The sequence below is a fragment of the Theropithecus gelada genome, chromosome 19 (assembly GCF_003255815.1).
Source record: "Theropithecus gelada isolate Dixy chromosome 19, Tgel_1.0, whole genome shotgun sequence".
Classification (NCBI taxonomy): Eukaryota; Metazoa; Chordata; class Mammalia; order Primates; family Cercopithecidae; genus Theropithecus; species Theropithecus gelada.
Genome location: NC_037687.1, coordinates 987,405 through 1,014,505, shown reverse-complemented (window position 1 = coordinate 1,014,505; position 27,101 = coordinate 987,405). Strand labels below are relative to the sequence as shown.

Below are 27,101 nucleotides of genomic sequence, written 5' to 3'. Positions count from 1 at the left end.
TGCAAGCTCCGCCTCCCGGGTTCACGCCATTCTCCGGCCTCAGCCTCCCGAGTAGCTGGGACTACAGGCGCCCGCCACCTCGCCCGGCTAGTTTTTTTTTTGTATTTTTTAGTAGAGACGGGGTTTCACCGTGTTAGCCAGGATGGTCTCGATCTCCTGACCTCGTGATCCGCCCGTCTCGGCCTCCCAAAGTGCTGGGATTACAGGCTTGAGCCACCGCGCCCGGCCGACGCTTCTTAAAGAGAGCATCCTGGGGTGTGAGATGTGCTTGTTGGACAGGTGGGTGCTGAGTCACCCCCCCTCCCCAGGACTGCCCGGGGTGGGAGCCTCTCAGAGTTGAAGGTCTCTGCCTCTCGCTGGTCTCTGGGTGACTGAGGGGTGTCAGGCCCCTGTCCTTGTCTCTAGGTGAATGAGGTTTCAGCCCTTTCTTCCCCTGTCCTGGGATCCTGCAACTCAGGTCTCGTTTTGCAAACGTGGAAGCTGAGGTCTGAGCAGGAGAAGCACCTGTGTGGAATGGGGCTGGAACCCAGGTGCTCTGTGGTCTGGGTGGGCGAAGGCCGGGAGGGCCCAGGGTGGTGCAGGCCAGCACATTCTCTGTCTGCAGAGGAGCCCAAGGTGGGCATCAAGACCATCAAGGTGTACTGCCAGCGCATGCAGGAGGAGAACATCACACGTGCCCTCATCGTAGTGCAGCAGGGCATGACGCCCTCCGCCAAGCAGGTGGGCACCCCCCGCCCCGCCCTTCCGGCCTCTGGCCCTCCCCAGCCTCCTCCCCCGAGCAGCGCCCACAGGCGGCTCACGTGCCTGGGGCCAGGCCCGTCAGGGTGCCCTGGAGGATGTGGCTCGGATGTCTGACAAGCCCTGACCACCTCCCTCCCACCCTGTCCATGGCCCCACTGCTGAACCCCAGCCCCACCCCAGGCAGCTGCCGTCCTTCCCTGGCGCTCGGGAGGGGCGTAAGGGCAGAGGGCACTATGCCTCTCTCGCCAGTGCCTGTGTGCTGCAGCCCTCGGCCTGGTGCAGCTTGTGGGAGCCGGAGGTTCTTTGTCCTGAGCCAATGTCCAGGGGGACATGCAGAGGAGGCCCGGCACGGGGCATGTTCCCCGTCTGTGTATTGGACACTCCTGAGCCAGGCTGCCGTGCTGTGATGGGCAGTCAGCAGAGCAGTTTAGTCCCTGGCCCACCGGCTGCGGGGTTCATGCAGTCACGCAAAGCGGCACCCCGTATGGGGAAGAGGTCACCCTGGAGGCGTGTGACGGATGGAAACACGTCCGAGTTTCCACGGCCTCATCACTGCTCATGACAGAGGCCCTTGATGAGCGGAGAGGCTGGGGGGGGGGCTGGCAGTGGGGTTTTCTGATTTATGACGTGGGGTGTGTTGGGGCACACGAGGAAGCTCTATGTAGCTTGAGGCAGGAAATGGAGTTGGTTGTCTGGGCCCCTCCAGGCCGTGCCTGAGCGCCATTCTCTTCCAGTCCCTGGTCGACATGGCCCCCAAGTACATCCTGGAGCAGTTTCTGCAGCAGGAGCTGCTCATCAACATCACGGAGCACGAGGTGGGCGCCCGCCGTGGAGCCTGCGTGGGGCTGGCAGAGATGCAGGGTTTGCGGGTGGCCAGGAAGATGTGGGATCTGGGGCCCAGGGTGCTCCCGTTAGTGCGTGGAGAACAGGGGTTCCCAAAGGGTGGCCCGGGACCTGCAGCAGCCAAACCCGGGAGCTTCCTAGAAATGCAGATCCCCAGGCCCACCCCAGCCTGTAGAACCGGGACTGTTGGGGGTGTGGAGGGACCCTGGTGCTGCCGACATGGCAGGAGGGGGTCCCAGCGGGAGGCGGCTGTGCCCTGCCCGTCTGCCTCAGAAGCCTGTGCAGCCGGGGTGCGGGGGTCGGGGGAGGGGGGTTCGGGGCTCTTGTCCATCTGGAGGCACAGGGGCTGTGGTGGCGCCTGGGAGCCGTGGGGTCTGGCCAGCCCTCGGTGATGCCTGGTGGCTTCCTCTCTCGGCAGCTGGTCCCTGAGCACGTCGTCATGACCAAGGAGGAGGTGACAGAGCTGCTGGCCCGATAGTATCCTTTCCAGCCCCTGTCCCTTGAGACTTCCGTGTCCCCCTCCCCCTCCACGGCTCCGTCTGGCATTTTCCTGACCCTGCTTCCCAGTAAGCTCCGAGAGAACCAGCTGCCCAGGATCCAGGCGGGGGACCCTGTGGCGCGCTACTTTGGGATAAAGCGTGGGCAGGTGAGCCTTGCAGGAAGAAGGGGCCCTGGGGCTGCTTTGAGCTGACCACTCAGAGAAGGGGCTTCTCTTCCTCCGTGACAGCCCCGCCCCTCAACCCAGGGCCTAGAGGGGACCTCGAGACCACACCCCCAATTCCCCCCCTTAAAGCCAGGGTCACTAGGCCCAGAGAAGAGCGTGACCCAGGTTCCCAGGGAGCGGGTCCTGCAGCCCAGGGTCGGCATTTTGGGCCCCTGCCGGCCATCCCCAGCCCGTGTGCTGCCCGCCTGCTGTCTGGTGACTGCAGTGAGGCCCCTCAGGCATTCCCAGCCCCTGCTCTTTGCCTCTGCAGGTGGTGAAGATCATCCGGCCCAGCGAGACGGCGGGCAGGTACATCACCTACCGGCTGGTGCAGTAGCCACCGCCTGACAGGTGAGACGGCCAGAGGGACAGGCACTGAGGTGGGGTCAGAGGCGGGGGTGTCGTCCCCTCCAAGCTGTTCTCGCTTCGTTCAGCAGCAAACCCGTCCTAGCACCAGCCCAGCTGGGCCACCAGGCGCTCCCGGGACATCTCTAGGCCCCACCTGACTACGCGGGGCGTGCGTCTCCCCCGCCACTGATCCACCTTAGAAGCGAGAGACGGGCGGGTGTGTGGCGGGCCTTTCCAGAAGAGGGTTTAAAAACCTGCCCGGAGACCCCAGCGCTCGGAGAGCAGGGGCGGTTTCAGGCCAACCCTTCCCGGAGTGGGCACCTGGGGAGGGACTGGCCTGAGTTAGGAGCGGGACAGCCTTTGCTCATGTGAGAACCTCGCAGCTCCCCAGGACTCTGGTCCTGGCGAGGTGCTATCCTGGCAGGCAGCCCCACTTCACACTCAGCCCGGGGTGGGGCTCGGCCTGGTCTGATGCTGGCACAGTTCCTTTGAGGTCAGAGCCACTGCCCACACCTGTGTGACCGCTGGGCACAAGTGAGCTGCCCAGCCTCTGCACTGTGGCCTAGGCCTCCTCCCGCCGGGCCTCCTGCACCTCCTTATCGCTCAGTAGTGGACGTTGGGCTGTCCTGGGCCGACTAGATCTGCCCCACTCGTGTGACCACCCTCCAGTTCTTTCCCAGCCCCTAGAGGCAGACACACAGACAGTGACCCCCATCCCTGCAGGACGGACGCCCCTGCGCTGCCAGAGTCCAGCCCCCCAGCTCTCACGGCTGCTGCTCCTCTGGACTCCCCAAGGCAGGTGGCCTTCACCCAAGTTCTCCCGTCCTGGGGTGAGGCCCAGCCGGCCCCATTCCCCTGTGGATTTGTGCAAAATGCAGCTTCAGAAGAGACAAAGCCCCTGAGGGAGGTCACCCTGGGGGCAGTTGGTGCTGGGTCCCCTCTGTTGGGGGTTTGGGGTCCCGGTCTCCCACCAGCCACTGCTTCCTCCCAGGCTCTCAGCCTTCTACCCCTTGTCTTCCCTTCCTCGGGGGCCCTGATGCGTGGTGGCCCCCGCCCAGCCTCGGCTCCTTACTCCATTCACGGCTGTGCACACCCTCGAGCCACCAGGGTGTGAGATTCCAGCTCTGGAGTTCTCGGTTGTTGTAGGAGGTTGGGTGTTTTCAAACGTTAAAGATGTTTTGAGCAAATAAATTCGCTTGTTATGAAAACCAGGCCTACTGAAAAGGTATTTAGCAGGTGGCCTTGCGTCTCCCCAAGCACACGAGGTCGGCTTGGCAGGCGGGCCCTCCTGCTGGCATTCTCTGGCCCTGGCTTCGGAGGTCAGCGCCTCCCCAGGCCCTCACCCCGCCCTCCCACTTGTGCTCCTGGATCAGGCGTGAGCGTGTCTCCCTCCCTTCCCTTCCCATGAGGGTGTGCAGTTGTTCTCTGGTGTGTGCAGCTGTGGTTTGCGGCCAGTTCCTCGTATACACGTTTGGGATCTGGCTCTACTTCCCCCTTTGTCTGATTTCAGAAGGCCTCGCCTGCCCAAGTTTCACCCAGCCGCCTGTGTTTATTTCACAAGAGCTTTATGAGGATGTAATTCACCCTTGTGTGATCGGTGGTCTGCAGGGCTTCCGATGCCCAGGCCGGGGATGGCGCAGTGCAGTCCCGCAGGGACCTTTAGGTTAAGTCTGATGGTGTGTGAGTGACAGGGACGGTGCTTCCCCTTCTCTCCAAATGTGTTTTCAAAATCGTTTCGGTCAAAGCAAGCCAGACACAAAAGGACAAACACTGATTTCACTCCTAGGAGGTCGCTAGAGTCGTCAGAGCCCGGAAGCAGGATGGGGATGCCTGGGGACGGGGATGGGGACAGCGTGTGTCATGTGCACAGTCGTAGTTTGGGAAGATGAGAACATTCTGGAGGCCGGGTGCGGTAGCTCACGCCTGTAATCCCAGCACTTTGGAGGCCGAGGTGGGCAGATCACTGGAGGTCAGGTGTTCGAGACCAGCCTGGCCAACATGGCAAAACCCTGTCTCTACTAAAAATACAAAAATTACCTGGGCGTGGTGGCTTATGCCTGTAATCCCAACTACTTGGGAGCTGAGGCAGGAGAATCTCTTGAACCCAGGAGGTGGAGGTTGCAGTGAGGCTCAAATAAGAGGATCGCTTGAGCTCCGGGAGTTAAAAGACCAACCTGGGCAACACAGAGAAACCCCTCCCCTCTACAAAAAACTTAAAAGATTACCTGGGCACAGTGGCTCACACCTGTAATCCCAACACTTTGGGAGGCTGAGGCGGGAGGATCATTTGAGGCCAGGAAGTCAAGGCTGCAGTGAGCTACGATTGTGCTACCATACTCCAGCTTGGGCCGCAGGGTTACACCCTGTCTCAAACAAAACGCAGTTCCACAGGCGTATGGGCCACGTTTCCAGTGCTTGGTGGCCACGTGGGGCTGGCGTGTGGAACCTCAGAGCTCAAGAACACGTCCGGCATCTGGAACGTTCTCCTGGACTGCCCTGGGCTGCAGGTGGACACGACATGGTCATTCGATGCCTGAGTGTTGGCACAGCCTGTCGTGAAGACCACCTGGGCTCCCACCTCGCGGGGGCCCGTGGCAGGGGGTTTCCCTTCCTCACATCTCCCCTGGGAGGAGGCCCAGGGCCACGCTGCAGGGCTGTGTCCCCTCCCTGGCCCCTTCCAGGCTGGCAGCTGCCACAGAAAACACCCGATTAAAACTTTTATTTCAGCAAAATACACGTGCCTGTGAAAAACTACACGGTGGCTTCTGAGAGGTCCCACTGTGTACCTAAGCCCCAGGTGGCCACACCTGCTGTTCTGGAAAAGGGAGTCTAGGGCCACTATTCAGGCCCTGCCGGACTGCACCCTGGACACCGCACCAGACCCCAGCCTCTGCCCCCATCCACAGCTCCCAGAATGGTTTCCGGAGTCCCTGCAACAGACCTGTGAGAGGCGGGGCAGGGCCTGCCGTCCCTGTGATGACCGGGGCATGCGCCGGGCAGGGACAGCTTCCTCCATCCACACAGCCCTGTGGGCACCAACAAGGCCACCGCGACTTCACAAGACAGCAGTGTTCCTCAGCTCAGCTGGGCCGGGGTGCAGGGGAGAGCGCAGGGCACACCCCGTGGCCCCGAGGCCCTTGTGCTCCTGGAAGCTTCTGGGAGGCGGCGCGTGCTGCCAGGACAACCAAGTCCAGGTGCTCTCAGCAGCGACTCCAGGACTGGACCCCAGGACGGCGCACAGAGCCCCCCTGGAGGGACAGGAGCAGGCAAGAGAGAAGCCACCTGTGGTCCCGGCCCCACCCCAGCTCACACGAACTCAGGCCGCCTCTCCCTGCAGGAGCCCAGCGCGATCCGCCCGCCACGGAGCCTCATGGTGGGCAGTGGGGCCTGCAGCACGTTGTTGGACTGGTTTGTGTTGAATCCTGAGAGCTGCCGGGCCGGGCCGTCCTCGTCCCCGTCCTCCCGGGCGGTGGCCTCCAGCTGCTCCTCGCTGCCGCTGTGGCTGCCAGAAGCCTCCTCCAGGCTGGCCTCACTCTGCTGCTGCTCCAGGAGGCTGAGGCGGCGCAGGGCACTGGCCTCCGATGACGACAGCAGCTCGGAGGCCTCCTCTAGGTCCGAGTCCGAGTCGTTGGACACAACTCGGGATTCTGAGAAAGGGAGACAGAGATGGAGGAGAGGCAGAGATGGGGAGAGACAGATGCAGAAGAGACAGAGGAGAGGTGGGGAGAGAGAGAGATGGGGAGACAGATGGAGGAGAGAGATGGAAGAGAGACGGAGGGGAGAGAGATGGAGGGGAGAGAGATGGAGGAGAGGTGGGGAGACAGATGGAGGAGAGATAGATGGGGAGAGAGAGATGGAGAGAGAGATGGAGGGGAGAGAGATGGAGGGGAGAGAGATGGAGGAGAAGTGGGAAGACGGATGGAGGAGAGACAGATGGGAGAGAGATGGAGGGGAGAGAGATGGAGGGGAGAGAGGGAGGAGAGGTGGGGAGAGAGATGGAGGAGAGAGAGATGGCGAGAGACAGATGGAGGAGAGAAATGGAGGAGAGACAGATGAGGAGAGACAGATGGAGGAGAGGGGGGGAGAGACGGAAGAGAGATGAGAGAGACAAGGGGAGGGACAGAGAGAGAGGACAGTGAGTGAGGAGGAGGAGGAGAGAGATGGGGAAGAGACAGAGATGGAGGAGGAAAGGAGAGAGGGGTGTTGATAGAGTCTGGCTCTGTGTCCCCACCTAAACCTCATCTTGTAGCTCCCCTAATTCCCACGTGTTGTGGGAGGGATCTGGCGGGAGACGGCTGAATGGTGGAGGAGAGTCAGTCTGGGCTGCTCTCGTGATAGTGAATGGTTTTCACAAGATCTGATGGTCTAAAAAGTAGAGTTTCCCGACACAAGCTCTCCCTTTGCCTGCCACCATCCATGCAAGACGTGACTCGCTCCTTGTTTTCCGCCACGATTCTGAGGCCTTCCCACCTACATGAACTGTAACTCCACTAAACCTCTTTCTTTTGTAAATTGCCCAGCCTCAGGTATTTCTCTTTTTGAGACCAGAGTCTCGCTCTGTTGCCCAGGCTGGAGCGCAGTGGCACGATCTCGGCTCACTGCAACCTCCGCCTCCCGGGTTCAAGCAATTCTCCTGCCTCAGCCTCCTGAGTAGCTGGGATTACAGGCACCTGTCACCACACCCGGCTAATTTTTGTATTTTTAGTAGAGACCGGGTTTCACCATGTTGGTCAGGCTGGTCTCAAACTCCTGACCTCAAGTGATCCACCTTGGCCTCCCAAAGTGCTGGGATTACAGGCGTGAGGCACCGCGCTTGGCCTCAGGTGTTTATCAGCAGTGTGAAAACAGACTAATACAGAGGTACCGTAACTAGATGCGGCACTCAGGGCTGGCTGCCTCTGACAGGTGGCGCCAGCCCCACCTGAGTCAAACCCCCAGCCCCGTGCCCTTCTCTAGAAAATGAGGCTGCTGCAGGAAAGGCACTTAGCCTGGCCAGGTGCCTGGTGCACCTGGAGCCTTACACAGCGTCAGCCGCACGTTCACATTACCGGTTTCTGAGTGCGGGGTAGGCGCCTCAAAAGGCACTGCCTTGCCTGTTTGCAGCTGGTTAAAAGAAAATGAACGAGTAGCTCACAGGTGTGGTCTCCGTGGCAGACAAAATCCACAGAACGTGCTGCGCCGTGGACCCTACCACGTGTGCACAACTAGGTCATGGCACCTGCGCCCACGGGTGGCACACGCCGGCCTCCCTTGGGGCTGTTCGGGCAGCCACACACTCACCTCTGCACCCGTCCTCCGCAGCCTCCTGCAGGGGGTACACCACCCCCTCGCCCGCCTCCAGGTACGGCACCTGGATGACCACCTCAGCTCGCTGGCTGGATGACTCGTCCTGCAAGGGCAGAAAGGAAGTCAGGGAGGGGCCAGGGCTCCATTTTCCATGTTACAAATTAACAAACACACCACACAGCCCCTAACAGCTACTGACACCCGCTGCTGCCCAGGCTGTGACTACACTGGCCGTTCCCACAAAGAACATGGGACGGGAATTTCTGAAATTCCGCTCTTCTCGCCACCCACGGCTGCTCCTGTCCCCATCTGTGGTTTCTCCCGAGAGCTTCAAGAGCACAGGACGGAAAGGCCATACCCAGCACAGACACCGTCAGAGCTGTGGGCCCCACTGTCCTGAGACCGCACCCCAGGTGGTCTGTCCTCAGCCAAGAGCAAACCCGGGAAACTACACCCACTAAACGCCCAGGGAAGATGGATTGAAAAAATACGAGAGGCCGGGCGCGGTGGCTCACACCTGTAATCCCAGCACTTCAAGAGGCCAAGGCGGGGTGTGGATCACTTGAGGTCAGGAATTCGAGACCAGCCTGGCCAACAAAGTGAAACCCCATCTCTGTTAAAAATACAAAAATTGGCCGGGCGCGGTGGCTCAAGCCTGTAATCCCAGCACTTTGGGAGGCCGAGACGGGCGGATCACAAGGTCAGGAGATCGAGACCATCCTGGCTAACACGGTGAAACCCCGTCTCTACTAAAAAATACAAAAAACTAGCCGGGCGAGGTGGCGGGCGCCTGTAGTCCCAGCTACTCGGGAGGCTGAGGCAGGAGAATGGCGTGAACCCGGGAGGCGGAGCTTGCAGTGAGCTGAGATCCGGCCACTGCACTCCAGCCTGGGCGACAGAGCGAAAAAAAAAAAAAAAAATACAAAAATTAGCCGGGCATGGTGGCGGGCGCCTATAGTCCCAGCTACTCGGGAGACTGAGGCAGGAGAATCGCTTGAACCTCGGCAGCGGAGATTGTGGTGGGCTGAGATCGCCCCATTGCACTCCAGCCTGGGCAACAGAAGTGAAACCACAGCTCCTAGACAGGAAACTCTGAAGCAGGGAATTGACCTCGCAGCGGAGTGCAGTGGCAGCTCGGCTGGGCTGTGGACACCTGGGCTAGCGTGCTGCTTGTGGCTGCAGGCAGCACCGGGGTGGGAAACGGGGAAGGAGGGTGCCTGAAGGGTGAGGCCCAATGCCAGCCCCAAGGGAGAGTGGAGGGGCCGCCGCAGAGCCTTTGCACCTCTGCCAGATTCAGTGCAGACTTCGCGCAGTTCTTTGCATGAAAGACAAAAAGACACAGGCCTCTCGAACTACCCCGTCCAAACTAAATTATCTCCCTGTGGTTCCTTGGGCTTCATCCCACAACGACTGTCCCCAGCAGCGCCCCCTGCTCCCCAAGCCCCGAGTGGACAGCCCTGGTCAGGCCCACACCCTCACCTGGCCCCCGGGGGTCTCCTCTGGCTCCTCCTCGAAGACCAGCCCATAGTGGACGATGAGAGTCTCGATGACGCGGGCCTGGTGGGGGTAATCCACCAGGGAGGAGAGGGACACGGTGGCCTCGGTGGGCCGTGGCCGAAGCAGCGTGGGCCCGAACACGATGCCCAGGTTCCCAGGGGTCATCTTGTTGTCCTGCTCCACCTCCACGATCCTGCGGGGCGGGCAGGGCCAGGTGCTGAGCGGCTCCCGAGACCCCGAGCCCTCCACCCCATATGCCGGGCCTCACCTGCGTAGGTGCCGCAGCAGGTACTGCAGCGAGGCCCGGTTCTCGAGCGGCAGGTCCCGCAGGAGCTCCCGCAGCCGACCTGCCATGGCCACCGCCACTGCCTCGCTCTCCGAGCCGTCCTGACGGCCCCGGGACGCCGCCTTGGCCTCGGCCTCTGCCTTCAGGCTGTCCTTAGCCAGCCCCACGAGCTCGTGGTAGAGGCGGAAGGAGATGAGCGGCTCTGGAAGCTGTGCGGTGTCAAGGGTCAGCAGGTGTTGGTGGGCCTGGCCCAGCCCCCACGCGTGGTGCCTACCACGTGCGCAGCCTCAGCCCCACCCCCACCAAGCACTGGTCACGCCCCACCGAGCTCGGGTTCTACCCAGAGCAGCCTCAGTCCCCTTTCCCAGCCCAGCATGAGCCCTGCCCTTCCTGCCCGGGCCACTCCGCCAGCCCCAGTCCCTTTCTCGCTCTGGCCACGCCCACCCCGCCCTGCAGGTACCCCAACAAGCTCAGGCTCTACTCAGCAGTCTGACCCCTTCCCCACCACCTGAGAAGTGCTGGAAACACTCCCATCCCAGCCCAGCTCCGCCCTTCCCCAGATACGACCACGCCCCCACCCCCGCCCCGCCCTTCCCCGGCCCTGACCACGCCCCTAGCCCCAGCCCCGCCCCTGCCAAGCCCTGGTCACACTCACCCTGCCCCAGCCTCACCCCACCAAGCCCAGGCCCCACCCCCAGCCCTGCACTTGTCTAGCCTCAGCCCCTCCCCTAGCCTCATACGGGTCCCTGCCAAGCACTGGACACGCCCATCCTGCTCTGGCCACGCCCCACCGAGCCCCGGCCCCGCCCCAGCACAGCGACAGGTGTGCTTCTGCTGTGGCCACACCCCTGCCACGTGCTGACCCAGCCCCCACCTGGACCCTCCTGTCCCTGTCCGTGCCCCGACACAGAACTGCCCCGTCCAGCTCCTACCATGACCACGACCCCAGCCTCAGCAGTGCCCCGCCAGGCACTGTCCCGCCCACCCTGTCCTCCCCAAGCCCCGCGTTGCACCAGTCCTGCTCCAGCTCAGTCCTGTTGCAGCTCCAGCACCCCCACCCCACCTCCTCCTGCCTGGCTACGCCCCTTCCAGGCTCCGCTTGGCCACCTCCGGTGGGTCTCACCTGGCGCAGGTAGAGCTTGAGAACGTTGCTGATGTCGTGGGGCGAGGCCTGCGACAGCTCGACCAGCTCCTTGCCGTTCTCGAAGGCCTGGCACAGCTTCTCCACGCGCGTCTTTACCCCATTGACCCGGTAGATGCCCTGCGGGAGCCCAGGGGTGGGGAGGCCTGTCAGCCTCGGTCCACGCCCGCCTCCCCGCTGGGAGCGGCCTCCCCCCTCCACCTTACCTTGGTGCGCAGCGCCCGCCGCTCGATCTCGCAGACGCACTTCTTGACAATGAAGGGCACGCCGTCGGGGGCGCTGCGGGCCGCCTGGCTGAAGTCCTGGCCGAACAGCTGCAGGCGGCCCTGCAGCTTCTTGTGCCCGCACTGTATGGCCAGCGTCTCCAGACATTTCTTGTGGCAGGCCAGGCAGCACTGGGGGCGGCCAGAGTGAGTGAGCCAAGCCCCGGGACGCCCAGCCCAGTGCAGCCCCCAGCGGCTCCACCCTACCTCCCCGGGGCCGCTCACAGTCCCCCACAGGGCAACTTCTGTAAACACAAGCTGGACAGTGGCTCCCGGCTTCCACCCCAGGGGTGATCCCGCCTGCCTGCCACTCCAGCCTCCTCTCCTTCCCGCCCCTTGGTTTTCTGGCCACAGCCCCAGGGCTCTTCACACTCCAGGTCTACCCCCTGCAGGCTTCGCTGCCTCAGAGCCAACACTGCCCCCCAAACCTAAAAGGGCCCACCCCACCCCTCCATTCGCCTCCTTCCAAAGGCGCCCGACTGCTCCCTGCTCCGGGCCAGACCTTCCCGAGGGCACCCCAAAGGCTCCCAGCTGTCCGTCGGGGCGTCCCACTCACCTCCTCGCACTCAGCACCCTGGAAGTAGACGTAGCTGTTGCACTCGCGGCACTTGGCGGGTGTACGGAGCTTCCGGAGCCGGTGAGTACGGGCCGCCTTGGACAGCCCCTCGTGGCGGAACGGCCCACTGGGCACAGCCACCGGCAACTCAGGGGTCATGCCGTTGAGGTCAGCTGCGGGCAGCACAGGCGGCCGGTGTCACCAAGGCAGGTCAGGGCCAGGCCCCTGGACTGTGTCCAACCCCCCTCTCTCTCCAGCCCCGTCAGGGGACCCTCACCCTGCTCGAAGGCTGAAGCCCCAGCTCCACCCTCCGAGTCCACCAGCTCCTCCGTGGATGACATGGTGCCACTGGATGATGTCCGCTCGAACTTCTTAAAGTCCCCTGGGCGGGAATCAGGGCCATTCAGACTCCCCGAGCCAAGGGGGGTGCCCTCCATCACCCGTGGTGCGTGAAGCCCTGAGGCCCAGGAGAGGCAGCAGCTCCACACCCCAGCCCGCCAGAGAGCCTCCGTCACCTGTGCCAGGGCCGGTGTCCAGCCCACTGTCCGAGTCTGAGATCGAGAGCGGCCATGACTTGTGAACCTGGTGTCCTCGCCCGGCTGGAGAAAGAGGCGTCTCTGGTGAAGGGCCAGGGTGGACCGCAGGGAGCCAGCATCCGCCCCGGGGCCCGGCCGGACACTCACCCCGGCGCTCCTTGGCAGGTGCGCCCTCAATGCCTTCCTCTGGGGGGCTGCCGGCAGCCTCCGGCCCCGCCACATCACTCACGTTGAAGCTGCTCTTCCGGGCACGCAGGACGGGGGACCTGGTGAAATAAACCGGGAGGAGGGGCGGTGATGGGGGGCAAAGCAGCTTCATCTTCACACCCCCGATGGAGGGAAGCCCGGCTCCTAGGCAGGGCCCTGTGCGCCGGGGACCGGGCAGCTGGGTGGCCTTACCAGGCGTTGGCGGAGACGTGGGGCTCGAAGTCGTAGTGCACATCGGGCTCCTGGTCCCGCTGCAGCTGGCGCACGTGCGAGGCGTACTGCTGGCCCGGGTCGTACAGCTTGCTGCTCTCACACAGCATCTGGAAGTGCACGGGCAGCGGCGCCGTCTGCATATGCATCATCTGATAGTAGGAGATGGTGGCCTGCGGGCGGCACCCGAGAACGGCGGGGTCAGGAGGAGGCGGCCCGGTCCGCCATCGCCACCCGGGCGGCCGGAGCACCCCACGCACCGACTTGATGGTCTGGTCGCTTTGCCGGATGACCTCCTGGATTTGCCGCAGCGCTGTCACCTTGGTATCCTCCAGCTCCTGCTTCTGCGTCTTCGCGTCCGCCACGCAGGTGCGGTAGGTGGCCATAGCTTCCTCCGCCTGCGGTGGGGGCCGGGCACACAGAGGGAGGCCTCAGCCTGGGGTGCAGGACTCAGAAACCTCAGGGAGGCCGGGCTCAAGCCTGTCACCCCAGCGCCTCCGGAGGCCACAGTAGGAGACTTGCTTGAGGCCAGGGGTTCGAGACCAGCCTGAACAACATGGTGAGACCTGCCCCCCCGCCCATCTCTTTTTTTCTTTTTTTTTTTTTTTTTTGAGATGAAATCTTGGTCTGTAGCCCAGGCTGAAGAGCAGTGGCGTGATCTCAGATCACTGCAACCTCCACCTCCCGGGTTCAAGCGATTCTCCTGCCTCAGCCTCCCGAATAACTGGGATTACCGATGCCCCCTCACCCACCATGCCCGGCTAATTTTTTGTGATTTTAGTAGAGATGGCGTTTCGCCATTTTGGCCAGGCTGGTCTCAAACTCCTGACCTCATATGATCTGCCCGTCTCAGCCTCCCAAAGGGCTGGGTTTTCAGGTGTCAGCCACCACGCCCAGCCTTAGACCCCATCTCCATAAAAATATTTTTATTTTTTGAGACGGGGTCTCACTCTGTCACCCAGGCTGGAGTGCAGTGGCACGATCTCGGCTCACTGCAAGCTCCGCCTCCCGGGTTCACGCTATTCTCCTGCCTCAGCCTCCCAAGTAGCTGGGACTACAGGCGCCCACCACTATGCCCAGCTAATTTTTTGTATTTTTAGTAGAGATGGGGTTTCACCGTGTTAGCCAGGATGGTCTCAATCTCCTGACCTCGTGATCCACCCGCCTCGGCCTCCCAAAGTGCTGGGATTACAGGCGTGAGCCACCGTGTCCGGCCCCCAGCTAATTTTTAAAAAATTCTTGGCCAGGTGCGGTGGCTCACGCCTGTAATCCCAGCACTTTGGGAGGCCGAGGTGGGCGGATCACGAGGTCAGGCGATTGAGACCATCCTGGCTAAAATGGTGAAACCCCATCTCTACTAAAAATACAAAAACAAATTAGCCGGGCGTGGTGGCGGGCACCTGTAGTCCCAGCTACTCGGGAGGCTGAGGCAGGAGAATGGTGTGAATCCGGGAGACGGAGCTTGCAGTGAGCCGAGATTACGCCACTGCACTCCAGCCTGGGCAACAGAGCGAGACTCCGTCTCAAAAAAAAAAAAAAAAAAAAAAAAAAAAAGTAGCCGGACCTGGTGGCAGGTGCCTGTAATCTCAGCTACTCAGGTGGCTGAGGCAGAAAATTGTGTGAACCTGGGAGGTGGATGTTGCAGTGAGCCGAGATCTCCCCACTGCACTCCAGGCTGAGCAACAGAACGAGACTTTGTCTCAAAAAAGCAAACCAGCTGGGCACAGTGGCTCACACCTGTAATCCCAGCACTTTAGGAGGCCGAGATGGGCGGATCATGAGGTAAGGAGATCGAGACCATCCTAACACAGTGAAACCCCATCTCTACTAAAAATACAAAACAATTAGCCGGGCATGATGGTGGGCACCTGTAGTCCCAGCTACTCGGGAGGCTGAGGCAGGAGAATGGCGTGAACCCAGGAGGCGGAGCTTGCAGTGAGCCGAGATCACGCCGCTGCACTCCAGCCTGGGCGACAGAGCGAGACTCCGTCTCAAAACAACAAACAAAAAAACCCCACAAAACTAAAAGCAAAGGACTGGAAGTGGTAAATGTCACATCAAGCATTGGATCTCCTCCTCCAGGGCCCTCCAGCCCCGCCTCCACCCTCCGTCACCTTGTTCTTGGCCTCCTCCTCCAGCCGTCGCCGCTTGTCCAGTGTTTTGGTGACTGTGCTGCCCGCTCCCAGAGTGGTGCCAGCCTGCTCCTCCTCTGCCTTGGCCACGAGGAAGCGAGCCTTGTCGTGGTCCTCGCAGCGCTGTGTGTAACCCTGCTTGGCCTTGCGCAGGTTAGACTCCGCCTCTTGCTGTGGGTGTGGGAGCCCGGAGGCCAGTTTCAACCCCATCCTTGGATGGGACTCAGTCTCCCCAGCTCCTCTCTTCCTCCCCACCCCCATCTCTCTCACCAAGACCCCATGGCCCAGCTGGGCACGCAGAGGGCCCTGCACAATCGGCAACGGAAGAACAGGAGGAGTGGCCGGGCGCGGTGGCTCACGCCTGTAATCCCAGCACTTTGGGAGGCTGAGGCAGGCGGATCACTTGAGGTCAGGAATTTGAGACCAGCCTGGCCACCATAGTGAAACCCCATATCTACCCAAAATATTAAAAATTAGCCGGGCGTTGTGGTGCACACCTGTAATCCCAGCTACTCGGGAGGCTGAGGCACAAGAACGGCGAATAGCTTGAACCCAGGAGGCGAGGGTTGCAGTGAGCCGAGATTGCACCACTGCACTCCAGCCTGGGCAACAGAGATTCCAGCTCAAAAAAAAAAAGAACGGGAGGAGGCACCAGCAACAGGACCCTCAGAGAAATGAGTGTCCTGTGTGTCCACTCTGCAGCCTGGGAAGCTGAGGCGCAGCTAAGCTCTGAACAGAAGCTCAAATGGCAGCTCTGCAGACGCTGACACCAACCCCCACGGGAACAGGCCAGCGTCTCCAAGCTCTGTTGCTTTCACTTCCCTCCTCACAGATGAGAACAGAGAAGCCGCCCAGGCAGGAAGCCAGGCGCCCACAGGAAGAGTACTTAGTCAAAAACCTGTGGGCTTGGGGGGCCACACCTCGCAACGTGCACCACCAGATTCACATATAAACAAATGGACTCATCCAATTACTAGGAGAAGGCCAGGTGCTATGGCTCACACCTGTAATGCCACTGCTTTGGGAGGCCGAGGCAGGAGGATCGCTTGAGGCCAGGAGTTCGAGACCAGCCTGGCCAACATAGTGAGACCCCCATCTCTACAAAAAAATTAAAAAATTTAGCCAGACGTGGTGGCGCACACCTGTGGTCCTAGCTACTCGAGACCAGCCTGGCCAACATGATGAAACCCCATCTCTACCAAAAATATAAAAATTAGTTGAGCACGGTGGCTTACACCTATAATTCCAGCACTTTGGAAGGCCGAGGTGGGCAGAACTCCTGAAGTCAGGAGTTCAAGACCAGCCTGGCCAAGGTGGTGAAACCCCATCTCTACTAAAAATACGCCAGACGTGGTGGCAGACGCCTGTAATCCCAGGTACTTGGGAGGCTGAGGCAGAAGAATCGCTTGAGCCCGGGAGATGGAGGTTGCAGTGAACCGAGATCAAGCCACTGCACTCCAGCCTGGGTGACAGAGTGAGACTGTCTCAAAAAAAAAAAAAAAAAAAAAAAAAAATTCCTGCTACTAACAATCACAGGTTTCTACCTGGCAAAATAGGCCACAAGTAAAAATCAAAAGTCAAATAGTAAATTGTGGAAGGGTAATCAGGGGAGCCTAAAACTCACATGATTAAGGCCTAAGTTCTCTAGTATGTAAAAAGCTCTGACAAATCAATAAGAAGCCACTGTCCAATGCCAAGTAAGCAAAGGATAAGAACTGAGGGTTCACGGAAGAGGAAAAGCACTGCTGTGGCCTGAGAGGGCAGCTCATGCACGCACGGCCCTTGACCCAGCAGTTCTATTTTGGGCACTGATCCCAGATAAACCCTCAGGCATCCTTGAGACAGGGGCACAAGCTTGTCATAGCAATGGTGTGCGTAACAGCAACAGCTCAGCCACTCCCAAAACGTCCATGAAATAACCTACTCAATCTCCCCAGCTGAGCCCTGCACAGCCGAAAAAGGGGTTCCGGCTGCTTCATGCTGACTGATACGGGGTGAGCCTCTCTATACGGAGGTGAGGATAAAAACCAGGAGCAGAACAGGGCATGAGGTAAGCTGTCCTCGCGTGTACAAAAGAGGGCAGATCCGTGTTTGCTGGTATGTGCTGGAAGGAGCTAGGAGGCTGCGTCTCACCGCAGACCCTGTTAACACGGCTGAAAAGCAAACAAAAACTGGGCAACGTAGTGAGCATACAAAAAATGCAAAAAAATGAACTGGGTGTGATGGCCGCTGCCTATAGACCCAGGAACCTAGGAGGCTGAGGTGGGAGGATCATTGGAGCCCAAGAAGTCAAGTCTGCAGTGAGGTATGATTGCGTCACTGCAGTCCAGCCTGGGTGACAGAGCAAGACCCTATCTCAAAACAAAGAAGGAAAGAAACAAAAAGGCGCTGGTGTCTTTGAAATAACCCAAAAGCGAAGTTGGAAGAGAATACAGGCAGGAAGCCCAGTGGGGTGACTCAAGTCTGTAATCCCGGCACTTTGGGAGGCCGACGCGGGTGGATCAACTGACGTCAGTAGTTCGAGACCAGCCTGACCACTATGATGAAACCCCGTCTCTACTAAAAATACAAAAATTAGCCAGGTGTGGTGGTGTGCTTCTGTAATCCCAGCTACTCGGGAGGCTGAGACAGGAGAATCGTTTGAACCAGGGAGATGGAGGTTGCAGCGAAAGCCGAGATGGTGCCACTGCACTCCAGCCTGCAGCCTGGGCAACAGAGCGAGGCTCCGCTAAAAAATAAAAATAAAAAAAAAGTACAGGCAGGAGCATGGAGCTTCTCCAGTTCTGAGAGACCATGAGTCTCCCTCCAACCCGGAGACCTGCTGTTTACAACTGAGGTAGGCATGGCTTCTCCCCATTTCTGCAGGGACAGCAGTGAGCGCTGGACTCCTGGGTCCTTCCAGGCAGAGCTGGGGGCGGTGGGGCTGGAGCATCTCCGACCCGGTTTGGGGCTCAACCTGCAAGGCCGCGCATGCGCAGGAGGCCGGGGTTTGTGCAGAGCTCACCGCAGGGTCCCCGCTATGGGGCTGGGGTTGGGACTGCGCCTGCGCCGAGACCCGCTGCCCGCCCCCGTCCGCCCCCTCCCGCCCGCCTCACCAGCTTCCTCTGGGCGCGGTGCCAGGCCTCCTTGATCTCCTTCCTGCGCTTCTCGTGTTCAAGCCGCCGCAGGGTCAGGGGCTGGGGCGAGACGGGCTGTGAGTGGGTACCCTGGTGACGCCCCGGCCCAGCCCGCCCATCCAGGCACCACGCACCTGCATGAAGGTCTGGGTCTGCAAGGTGCCCACCGCCTGCACCATGCCGTGGCCGAACTCCAGGTCCTGCTCCAGGGCCAGCGAGTAGATGGACAGGAGTGGCATGTGGGGCTGTGGGTGGGGCACCGGGTCACTGGGTGGGGAGGGATGGAGGCAGGGCAGCCCCAGCACCCCCAGCCACCACCTCCCTGGTCCCTGCAGCCACCCCCGTTAATGTAGAGGGGAAGCCCCTGCTCTTGGTCCCTGGGTCCTTGAAATGGGGCTGAGACTCACACCTGGGCCCAGGGACCCCCGCCCCGTGCCCAGGGGGCCCCCACCTCTTGCATGACGCTCTGTCTGCAGTTGTGAGAGATCTTCTGCAGTCCCTTGGCAAACTCCATCTCTGCGGGCCGGGGAGGGGTGTGAGATGCTGGGACAAGGCCTTCCTCCAGACCCACCCTGCAGGGACCCCAGCTCTCACCCAGCGTCGTCCGCTTCTCCAGATAGCTAATGAGGTCCTTCATGTACTTGGCCATGTTCTTGGCATACAGGAGCGCGGCATCCACGCCCCCCTCACAGCGTTGCAGCAGCACGTCCACCTCTTCGGCGGGCAGGCAGCCTGCAGGGAACAGGGGCCTGCTCAGCGTGGCCCGACTCCCACAATGGCTCACCCCTCAAATGCCTGCCTGTGCTGTGTGAGGGCTTACCGGCATCGCAGTCGTCAAGGCCGGGAGGGGTACCCTCACTGCCCGGTCCGTACAGGCTTTCCATGGACTGTAGGATGGAGACGCAGGTGAGACCAGCACCATGCGGGGCCCTGCGCAGTGCCCACCTTTCAGGGGACGGTTGCTGCCCCCCCGGACACAGAGGGAAACCGAGGCACACAGGGGCAGCAGGGTGACTGGCCGGGCCCTGCAGACCTGAACCCGGTTGGCCTCCAGAAGCTGGACACAGGTGGCCCCGGCCCACTCCACTCACCTGGCTCGAGTCCCCGGGAGGCACTGCTAGGAGGGTGCTGCTGTCCACTTCACCCATGAGGAACTCGGACACTCTGCAGGACCAGCGGGGTCACCATCGAGAGACACCCGGGCCCCCCACGCTCCCTTGCTCTGACCCACAGGCTCCCGCACTCACGCTCCCTTGCTCTGACCCACAGGCTCCCGCACTCACGTGCTACTGAAGGCCACAGCAATCGTCTCCAAGGCCTTCTCAAACTCTTGCTTCTCCAGCTCATTGCTGCTCTCGTAATGGAAGGCTGGGAAGCAGAGAGAAGGGCAAGGAGGTGGGCCCACTCTGGGAGGTGACCATCCCTGCAAGAACTGACCAGAGCCCTCAACCCAGTGGGAACAGCAGGGAGCTGTTGTGCCTGTCAAACTCCTATGCATCCTTCAAAACCCACTTCAAACATGCCCTCCTCCAGGATGCCCTTCCAGGAAAAGAGCCCTCGCAGCCCTGTTCCAGCAGGCTGACCTTTGACCTTGGCAATGAGGGTGCCGGCTGCCGTGAGCGTCTCCACGGTGTTCAGCAGCGGGTACTTGGAGATGATCTGACGCATGACACGCAGGGCCTCACCCAGGCACTCGTGGGCCAGCGGGCGGCGGGCCTCAAGGAGGTCTGCTGGGCAGAGTCGGAGTGAGCAGTGGGGTGGGGCCTGGTCCCGGGGAAAGTCTGTCCACCTCCTCCCTCTTCAGAGCTCCTGTTCCCAGATGGGGAAACTGAGGCAGAGGTGGGAGAGGGCAGATGCCTGGGGCTCATTTCGAGACCGCGGGGAGGGCACTGTCCCTCCCTGGGCTACTGGCCAGATCAGCAAAGGCCAGACTTGGCCTAGGCCCTCTGTGCTGCTCAGAACACACTTTTCCTGTCCCTCCAAAAAGCAAACTGCCTCTTATCCTTCAAGCTACAGTCCTGCAGCCCCTTCCTCCATGCAGCCCACCAGGCCCCTTCCCTGCCCTAACCCCTCAGGACTGCTAATAGCCCTGTCCAGGTCTCTCTCTGCCCTTCCTACCTGGGTGAGGAAACTGAGGCATAGAGAGGAGAAGTCATTTCTCAACAGTCACACGGCTTCTCCATCTACACTTAGCTCTAACGGCATGAGAGCGCCAGGCACAGGGATGCTGCCTGGCTTTATCTCCAGGGCAATAGGGAGCCATAGAAGGTGTTAGAGCAGAAGAGGGTGGTGGAACCTGGCTTTCACTGCCCTCCTCAGCCAGGGGCAGTGGCTTACACCTGTGACCCCAGCACTTTGGAAGGCTGAGCCCAGGAATTCAAGACCAGCCTGGGCAATACAGTGAGACCCTATCTCTGTAAGAAATAAATAACAAGGCCAGACATGGTGGCTCAAGTCTGTAATCCCAGCACTTTGGGAGGCCGAGACGGGTGGGTCACGAGGTCAGGAGATCGAGACCATCCTGGCTAACACGGTGAAACCCCGTCTCTACTAAAAATACAAAAAACTAGCCGGGCTAGGTGGCAGGCGCCTGTAGTCCCAGCTACTCGGGAGGCTGAGGCAGTAGAATGGCGTGAACCCGGGAGGCGGAGCTTGCAGTAAGCCGAGATCTGGCCACTGCACTCCATCCTGGGGGACAGAATGAGACTCTGTCGCAAGAAAAAAAAAAAAAAAAAAAAGAAATAAAATAAATAACAAAAAGGTAAATGCCCTTATCGAACGTTCTCAAACGGAAGAAGAAAAAAGCAGAGAGGGCCAAGCACGGAGGCTCACACCTGTAATCCCAGCACTTAGGGTGGCCGAGACAGGCAGATCACTTGAGGTCAGGAGTTCGAGACCATCCTGGCCAACATGGTGAAACCCCATCTCTACTAAAAATACAAAAATTAGCGGCGTGGTGGTGCGCCCCTGTAATCCTGGCTACTTGGGAGGCTGAGGCAGGAGAATCGCTTGAACTCGGGAGGTGGAGGTTGCAGTGAACTGAGATCGCGCCACTGCACTCCAGCCTGGGCGACAGAGTGAGACTCCTCCATCTCAGAAAAGAAGTAAAGGAAAGGGAAAATAAAGAAAGAAAAGAAGGAAAAAAGCAGAGGGTATAGGCGAAACATGGAGAGCCAGGCACACACCATGTAGTGAAAACAAACCCACGGAATTCGTACGAGGGGAAAGGTGCCAGAGAGGACAGAGACCAGCGGGAGGGGCAGTTTTGACACTTGACTGTACCGCTCAGAGAATGACCCAAATACAAAGTGAAATCTGAAAAAATAACTGCCCCGTCTCTTTCGGCACCAAAGACCCCAGGTGAATGTCACCTCCGGGAAGAGACCGCCCGAGTCACCCGCCAGAGATTCCCCACTGGCCGCCGCCGCGCATGAGACCCAGCACCGGAGCACGTCTTCGCTGCTGGATGCGGCGGACTCCGGGAATGGGACTGGGGCTCCAGGAGCTCGGGGAAGCCGCTGGGAGGCCCCGGCCACGCCCCTTCCCGGGACCTTCCTGCCCCGCGCCCGCCACTCCGCGCGCGCGGCCCGGGCCTGCGCCCCCGCTGTCCCCGCGCCGCCTCCACCCAGGAAGCCAGCGGCCGGCACGACCCCTGCGCAGCGCAGGGATGTCCAGGTGCGCACGGCCAGGCCAGGCGCGCGGCAGCCGCTGCTCCCCCACCGCGGGCGGCAAACGGCCCAAGTGCCACGTGCTCCCGTACGCGCTTGGGGACCCCGCACCCCGCACCTGTCCCCTCACCTCGGGGACCCGCCCGGCAGCGCACGGGGCCCTCATCCAGCGCCGGGTGCGCCGTCCCGCAGATACACATGGCGCAGCCGTCGGGGCGCGGAGACCGCGAGCGCGTGGGGCCTGGCGGCTGACCGAAGGGGGTCTCCGGTGGCCAAACCGGCTCCGGCCGGTCCGGAGGCCCCGCCCCCGCGAGAGAAACCCCGCCCTGGCGTCCCCTTCGCCCCAGTCAGGGTCCTTCCTTACCCGCAGAGCTTCGAGGTGGGGAGGGTCGAGGATGGGCAGGGAAACTGAGGCCCAGACCTGAAGCCCGGGAACGAGGAAGCCCGGGAAAAGTCGGGGTGACCCCGGGCCGCCCGCACCGTCCATGTGGGCCCCCTCCTAGCTGCCTGCACGCGGGTTCCCAAGCTGTGGGGTGGACCCCACAACCATCGCTGCAGGCAGGTGGCCCCATTTTATAGACAAGTCACCTGACACCTAGAGAGGGAATGGGCTCGCCAGGGTCTCAGCAGCTGAGAAGCATCGGGACTAGAGCCCACATCCTAGTGGCCAGGGTCTCCTCTGGCCTGGGGCGGCCCCGAGACGCACAGAAGGCGCCCCCAGCCGGGCGCGGTGGATCAGGCCTGTTATCCCAGCACTTTGGGAGGCGGAGCCGGGAGAATGGTTTTAACTCTGGAGTTCTAGACCAGCCTGCGCAACATCGGGAGACCCCGGTCTCTACAAAAAGTACAAAAATTGGCCGGGCGCAGTGGCTCACGCCTATAATCCTGGCACTTTGGGAGGCCGAGGTGGGTGGATCACTTGAGGTCAGGAGTTCAAGACCAGCGTGGTCAACATGGTGAAACCCCCTCTCTACTAAAAAAAAAAAAAAAAAAAAAAAGCCGGGCACGGTGGCACTCGCCGGTAATCCCAGCTACTCGGGAGGCTGAGGCAGAAGAATCACTTGAACCCAGGAGGTGGAGGTTGCATTGAGCTGAGATCTCACCACTGCACTCCAGCCTGGGTGACAAAGTGAGACTCTGTCTCACCAAAAAAAAAAAAAAAAAAAAAAAAAAAATCCAGGCGCGGTGGCTCATGCCTGCTGTAATCCCAGCATTCTGGGAGGCTGAGGCGGGCGGATCATGAGGTCAGGAGTTAGAGACCAATTTGGCCAATATGGTGAAACCCCATCTCTACTAAAAATACAAAAATTAGCTGGGTGTGGTGGCGCACACCTGTAGCCCCAGCTACTTGGGATCCTGAGGCAGAAGAGTCACTTGAACCCAGGAGGCAGAGGTTGCAGTGAGCCAAGATAACGCCACTGCACTCCAGCCTGGGCAACAGAGTAAGACTCCATCTCACCATCTCAAAAACAATAAAATAAAATAAGCCAGGTACAGTGGCTCATGCCTGTAGTCTCAAGTACTCAGGAGGCAGAGGTGGGAGGTTGGCTTGAGCCCAGGAGTTCGAGGCTACAGTGAGCCTCGATCACACCACTGCACTCCAGCCTGGGCAACAGAGCAAGACCCTGTATCAATAAATAAATAAATAAATAAATAGAAAAGAAAAGAAAAGAAAAAAAGAAAGTGTCCCACCCTGGCTGGCCCAGTTCGGACCTCCTGCAGGAGCCTGGGAGCTGAGCCCCGCCCAGGCCAGGCCTCCAAGGAAGCGCCAGGATCGGAAAGGAACCGAGATTAGGGTTTCCCCAGGAAACCAGCCTAGTCCCCGCCCATGGGACCAGATAACCCAGGGGCTCCCACTCCTCCCAGCGGGGACCGGGCCTTCCCCAACTAGCGCCCTGAAGGTGCAGAGGCCACTCCAACACTTGAGGTCCAGTCCTGGCTCTGCCCTGCACTGGCTGGGTGAGCCAGGGGTGAGGGCCTCACTAGATACTCAGTTTCGTCATCTGTAAAATGGGCGCCTGCCTGGAGCAGATCAGAGCGCCTGGCATGACCCTTGCACTGTGGTTTCTAGGAGGAGCCAGGAGCTGAAGGCAGCACATGAGGTGCCCGCCTGGGCTGCCAGGGACAAACAGGAAGCAGATGAAAATAACTTGGCAGGAAGCAGGGCTGTCAGCGGCCGCGTGGAGGAGAAAACGGAACTGCCGGCCTGCAGGCCTCTGGGTCCCAGCACCTCCAGCCGCCTGATGCCCCCATCCTACCCCTCGCTGTGCCTCCTGAATCTCTTTCCATCCAGACCTCAGCCAACCCCCAGTTTGCTTCGTTCCAAGACACAGATCTGCCCCCATCTGTCCTGTGCTCTAACACCTTCTATAGCTCCCCATTGCCCTTCTGCCTGGCCTTGTCATGCCTTCATCCTACACCAGCGGCACCCCACACCTTGGCCTCCAAATGCATTCTCTGTTTCCATGTTTCTGAGCCCGTGCATGGGACATTTCCTCTGCCTTTCCCTCCTAATTGCCATCAGCTCCTTTAAAATAAATAAATAAATTGGGCACCCTCCTGAGCCAGTGTACACTCAGAGACTCCCCCCACCAAACTCCTACACATCCCTCAAAGCCTTAGCTGTCATGGCCTCTTCCACACAGCCCTCCCTGCCATTCCCTTCTGAGCCTCCCCAAGTCCCTCCTTCCATCCTCCCTTGGGTCTGGCTCTGTCTTCCACCCAGGCCTCCGTGTCCCCATGGCTCTCACCGTCATGCAACACACACTCCTTAAGCTTCTCAAGGCCCTCAGCGAAGCGGGCCACGTCGGCCAGCAGATGGGAGATGTCCTCGACGCCGTCTGGGCCGGCACCCTCGGTAGGCTGCTCGCCCGGGCTGGCAGCTGTCAGCGGGCTCCGGTGGCTCCGGCCCAGTGTCCAGGAGGCGGCACCCGACAGCGGGAAACCAGCTGCACTGGCATGGCGGCTCAGGCTGGTAGGCCGCTTGAGGGTGCCTGTGGCCTTGGCGCTGGAGGACCCAGCAGATGGCTCCAGGCTTGGTCCAGGGAACACGGCATCAACTCCATCCTTCCTGGGCAGCTCCTTGGACAGGTCCAAGGGGAGCTCGTTAAACGGATTTTCCGGCCTGGACACTGCCTCAGTTTCCCCAGAAATTAAATGGGGCTGTGGAGGGCCATCGTCACCCTGACCCCATAGGGGTCAAAGGCCAGAGGTCACAGGGCCGAGATTTGGTAGCATACCCCCCCACCTGTTACCCAACATCCTCTTCCCTAGAGCTTTCACAAACAACGGTCCCTACCCAAACCACAGCCGGGGCGGGGCCTGCGGGGAGGCGCGGGAGGGGGGTCCCCACTTCCTGGTGGGGGTGGGGAGGGTCCTCAGCCCTTCAAGCCCCCCTCAGGCTCCTACAACACAGCTACTTTAAGTGAAGACACTTCTATGTCTGTACCCCTAAAGGTCCATGGACCCCCAGAGCCTATAGACAGCCCCAGGCCTGTAGACATCCCAGATCCCCCAAGCTTTGTAGACCCCCAGCTTTGCAGACACCCCAGGTCTGGAGACACTCCCCAGCCCTTGAACCTGGTGGATCCCTTTAGAGGATCTGCTGCCCGGTCAAACATCAACCCAATGGCCAGGCCACAGCCCTCCCATCTCAACGGCTCCCAGAGCCCCCAGATTGCCTAAGCCCCCAACCTGCAGCGGCCCAAACCCAACATTGTCCCAACTCGGCACCTTCCCTTCCTGCTCCCTGGGCCCCGCGGCCAGCCCTGGATGGAGTGGAGGGAGGCGGCCACCACTCCCAGGGTCCCTACCGTGAGCTGAATGCCGGGGTCCCGGCCTCTCTGCTGTGGCCCCCGCCGTCCCGCCCGGTAGGGGCTGTAACTGGCACGAGCCCCGAGCCGCCGCCCCAGCATAGGCCCCGAGTATACAGGGCGGGTCCCTGTCTCCCTGCGGCCGGTGTCAGCTCCAGGTCTGCGCCCGGGCTCCACTCACCCCCGAGGGCTGCGGGCTGGGGCTTCCCGCGCGGTTCTTTTTCGAGATGGAAGGGGTTTTCATGAGATCTCGTTTCTTCCTGGAGAACATGATGGGGCCCAGGCTGGGAGCCCGAGGGGGCGGGCTGGTTCAGGCGGGCTGGGGGTCTCAGCGCTGCAGCTCCCGGCGCTGGCCGCTTCGGGACCACATTGTCGACGGCCACCCCCTCCCCAGCTGTCAGGCCCACGTGACAGGCCCGGCCGTCACTGACGGGCCCTCCCCCCAACAGGAAAAGACTTCGGGGAGGCGGCGACGCGGCCTCGCCCCCGACCCTTCCCGGCCTCAGCCTGCAGCTCTGCGGAGTGGGCGCGAAGGTGAGGTCGCAGGCCCCGCCCCCAGCCCCGGGCCGCGCCCCCCGCTTCCGCTTTCGGGAGCTCAGAGCCGCGCGGCTCGCGGGGTGGGACGCGGAGCCCCTGCCTGACGCTGTGGCCCTCGGCGGGCACAGGGCGGCCGCCTGCAGGGTGCTGACCCTCACTCCCGGACGCGACTGGGCGTGCACAGACACGTGTGCACGATGACACGCAGAGACCCGGACCTCCACATGCACTCAGACGCCACCAAGCTCCCGGAGCCTCGCACTCAGACCCCAGACACACGCACAGGGCGAAGCTGCGCCCCTACAGCCCCCTTTTCCCTAAAGGCAAGCCCCCGCTCCACCTCCTCCCCTGCAGACCCTAGGGTGTGGCCGGGCCCCAGCAGGGCGGGGCAGAGTAGGGTCACCCCCATCACCTGCCCTGCAGCCCCGGGAGGTGGGCCAGGTCGAGGACAGGCGGGGAAACTGAGGCCCAGAACCGAAGCCCTGGGTGCAAAGACTTCCAGGAAGAGTCAGAACAGTTCACCCAGCCCTGTCCTTGTGGGCCCCGGCGTCCACCCCCTCCTAGGCTGCCTGCACAGGGGTTCCCAAGCTGTAGTGTGGACCCCACCATCGTCAGAATATGCTGAGGACACCTGGTTACCTCTCAGCAGCCCCGTGGGCCGTATCATGTTGCCCCAGATCTCAGCACTGCCCTTAGCTAAGGTCCCCAGCCCCGCCTCCCTTGCTGCATTCCAGTGGCTCCGGACCACCGGACGTGCTGGGCAGCAGGACGCAGGCACCCGTTGCTGATAACAGCCTGAGGCGGCATTGGCCAAGACCTGGGGCATCTGCAGGCATACAGATCCCAGCCTCCTACCTTCCCCCAACCCCCATCCCCCAGTGTGAACTCTCTCCCCTCCCCAAGTCTCCCTGCTGTCCCCTTCCGGAACCCCACTCCCAATCCCAAAACCCCAACCTTCTTCCCAAACCCCATTCCCACCTACCTCGGGTGGGAGGGGCAGATCTCTGGGGCACAGGACATGAAGGCCACAGCCACTTGCTCCAAGTCCGGCTCTCCAGGCCGGGGTCCAAGTGCAAACCCAGCCTAGCAGACCCTTGAGAACTCTTTGCCCCCGACTCATGGCTCTGAGGGCTGGGATCAGGGGGTGAGGGTCAGCTGAATGTCGGATGGGCTTCTGGCCCGGCCAGGAGGCGTGTGCTCCGGGACAGTGGGCTCCTCT

The 27,101-nt window shown here is 61.1% G+C and overlaps 2 protein-coding genes across 12 annotated transcripts in view; one reads left to right on the top strand and one right to left on the bottom strand.

Annotated features, from left to right (window-relative positions):
* POLR2E (RNA polymerase II subunit E) overlaps positions 1 to 20,557 on the top strand; it is a 24,316-nt gene extending 3,759 nt beyond the window's left edge. For 4 of the 8 annotated variants that reach the window (XM_025368192.1, XM_025368189.1, XM_025368197.1 and 1 more), the window contains 6 exons: positions 605 to 720; positions 1,476 to 1,556; positions 2,003 to 2,061; positions 2,152 to 2,230; positions 2,559 to 2,638; positions 3,316 to 3,846. In XM_025368192.1, the coding sequence (XP_025223977.1) occupies positions 605 to 720; positions 1,476 to 1,556; positions 2,003 to 2,061; positions 2,152 to 2,230; positions 2,559 to 2,624 (401 nt within the window). In that variant the 3' untranslated portion in view covers positions 2,625 to 2,638; positions 3,316 to 3,846. Of the gene's footprint in view, positions 1 to 604; positions 721 to 1,475; positions 1,557 to 2,002; positions 2,062 to 2,151; positions 2,231 to 2,536; positions 2,639 to 3,315; positions 3,847 to 5,018; positions 5,035 to 20,527 lie in introns of those variants that run through there. The other 4 variants (XM_025368195.1, XM_025368196.1, XM_025368191.1 and 1 more) reach the window with 4 other exon arrangements.
* Positions 5,340 to 27,101, bottom strand: ARHGAP45 (Rho GTPase activating protein 45). 4 transcript variants are annotated; one of them, XM_025368179.1, is made up of 23 exons: positions 26,865 to 27,101; positions 24,284 to 24,614; positions 19,449 to 19,592; positions 19,149 to 19,233; positions 18,957 to 19,029; positions 18,686 to 18,752; positions 18,460 to 18,597; positions 18,317 to 18,381; positions 18,000 to 18,110; positions 17,845 to 17,925; positions 14,732 to 14,920; positions 12,878 to 13,015; positions 12,600 to 12,790; positions 12,348 to 12,466; positions 12,180 to 12,263; positions 11,942 to 12,046; positions 11,665 to 11,837; positions 11,052 to 11,240; positions 10,828 to 10,965; positions 9,687 to 9,913; positions 9,401 to 9,611; positions 7,916 to 8,024; positions 5,340 to 6,282 (listed from the first exon to the last, which is right to left on the bottom strand). In XM_025368179.1, the coding sequence occupies exons 1-23, from the start codon at positions 27,000 to 27,002 to the stop codon at positions 5,942 to 5,944; spliced, it is 3,447 nt and encodes a 1,148-aa protein (XP_025223964.1). In that variant the 5' UTR covers positions 27,003 to 27,101; the 3' UTR covers positions 5,340 to 5,941. The 4 variants fall into 4 exon arrangements, with proteins under 4 accessions (XP_025223964.1, XP_025223966.1, XP_025223965.1 ...); XM_025368181.1 differs by lacking the exon at positions 26,865 to 27,101 and adding an exon at positions 25,527 to 26,028; XM_025368180.1 differs by lacking the exon at positions 26,865 to 27,101 and adding an exon at positions 25,346 to 25,518.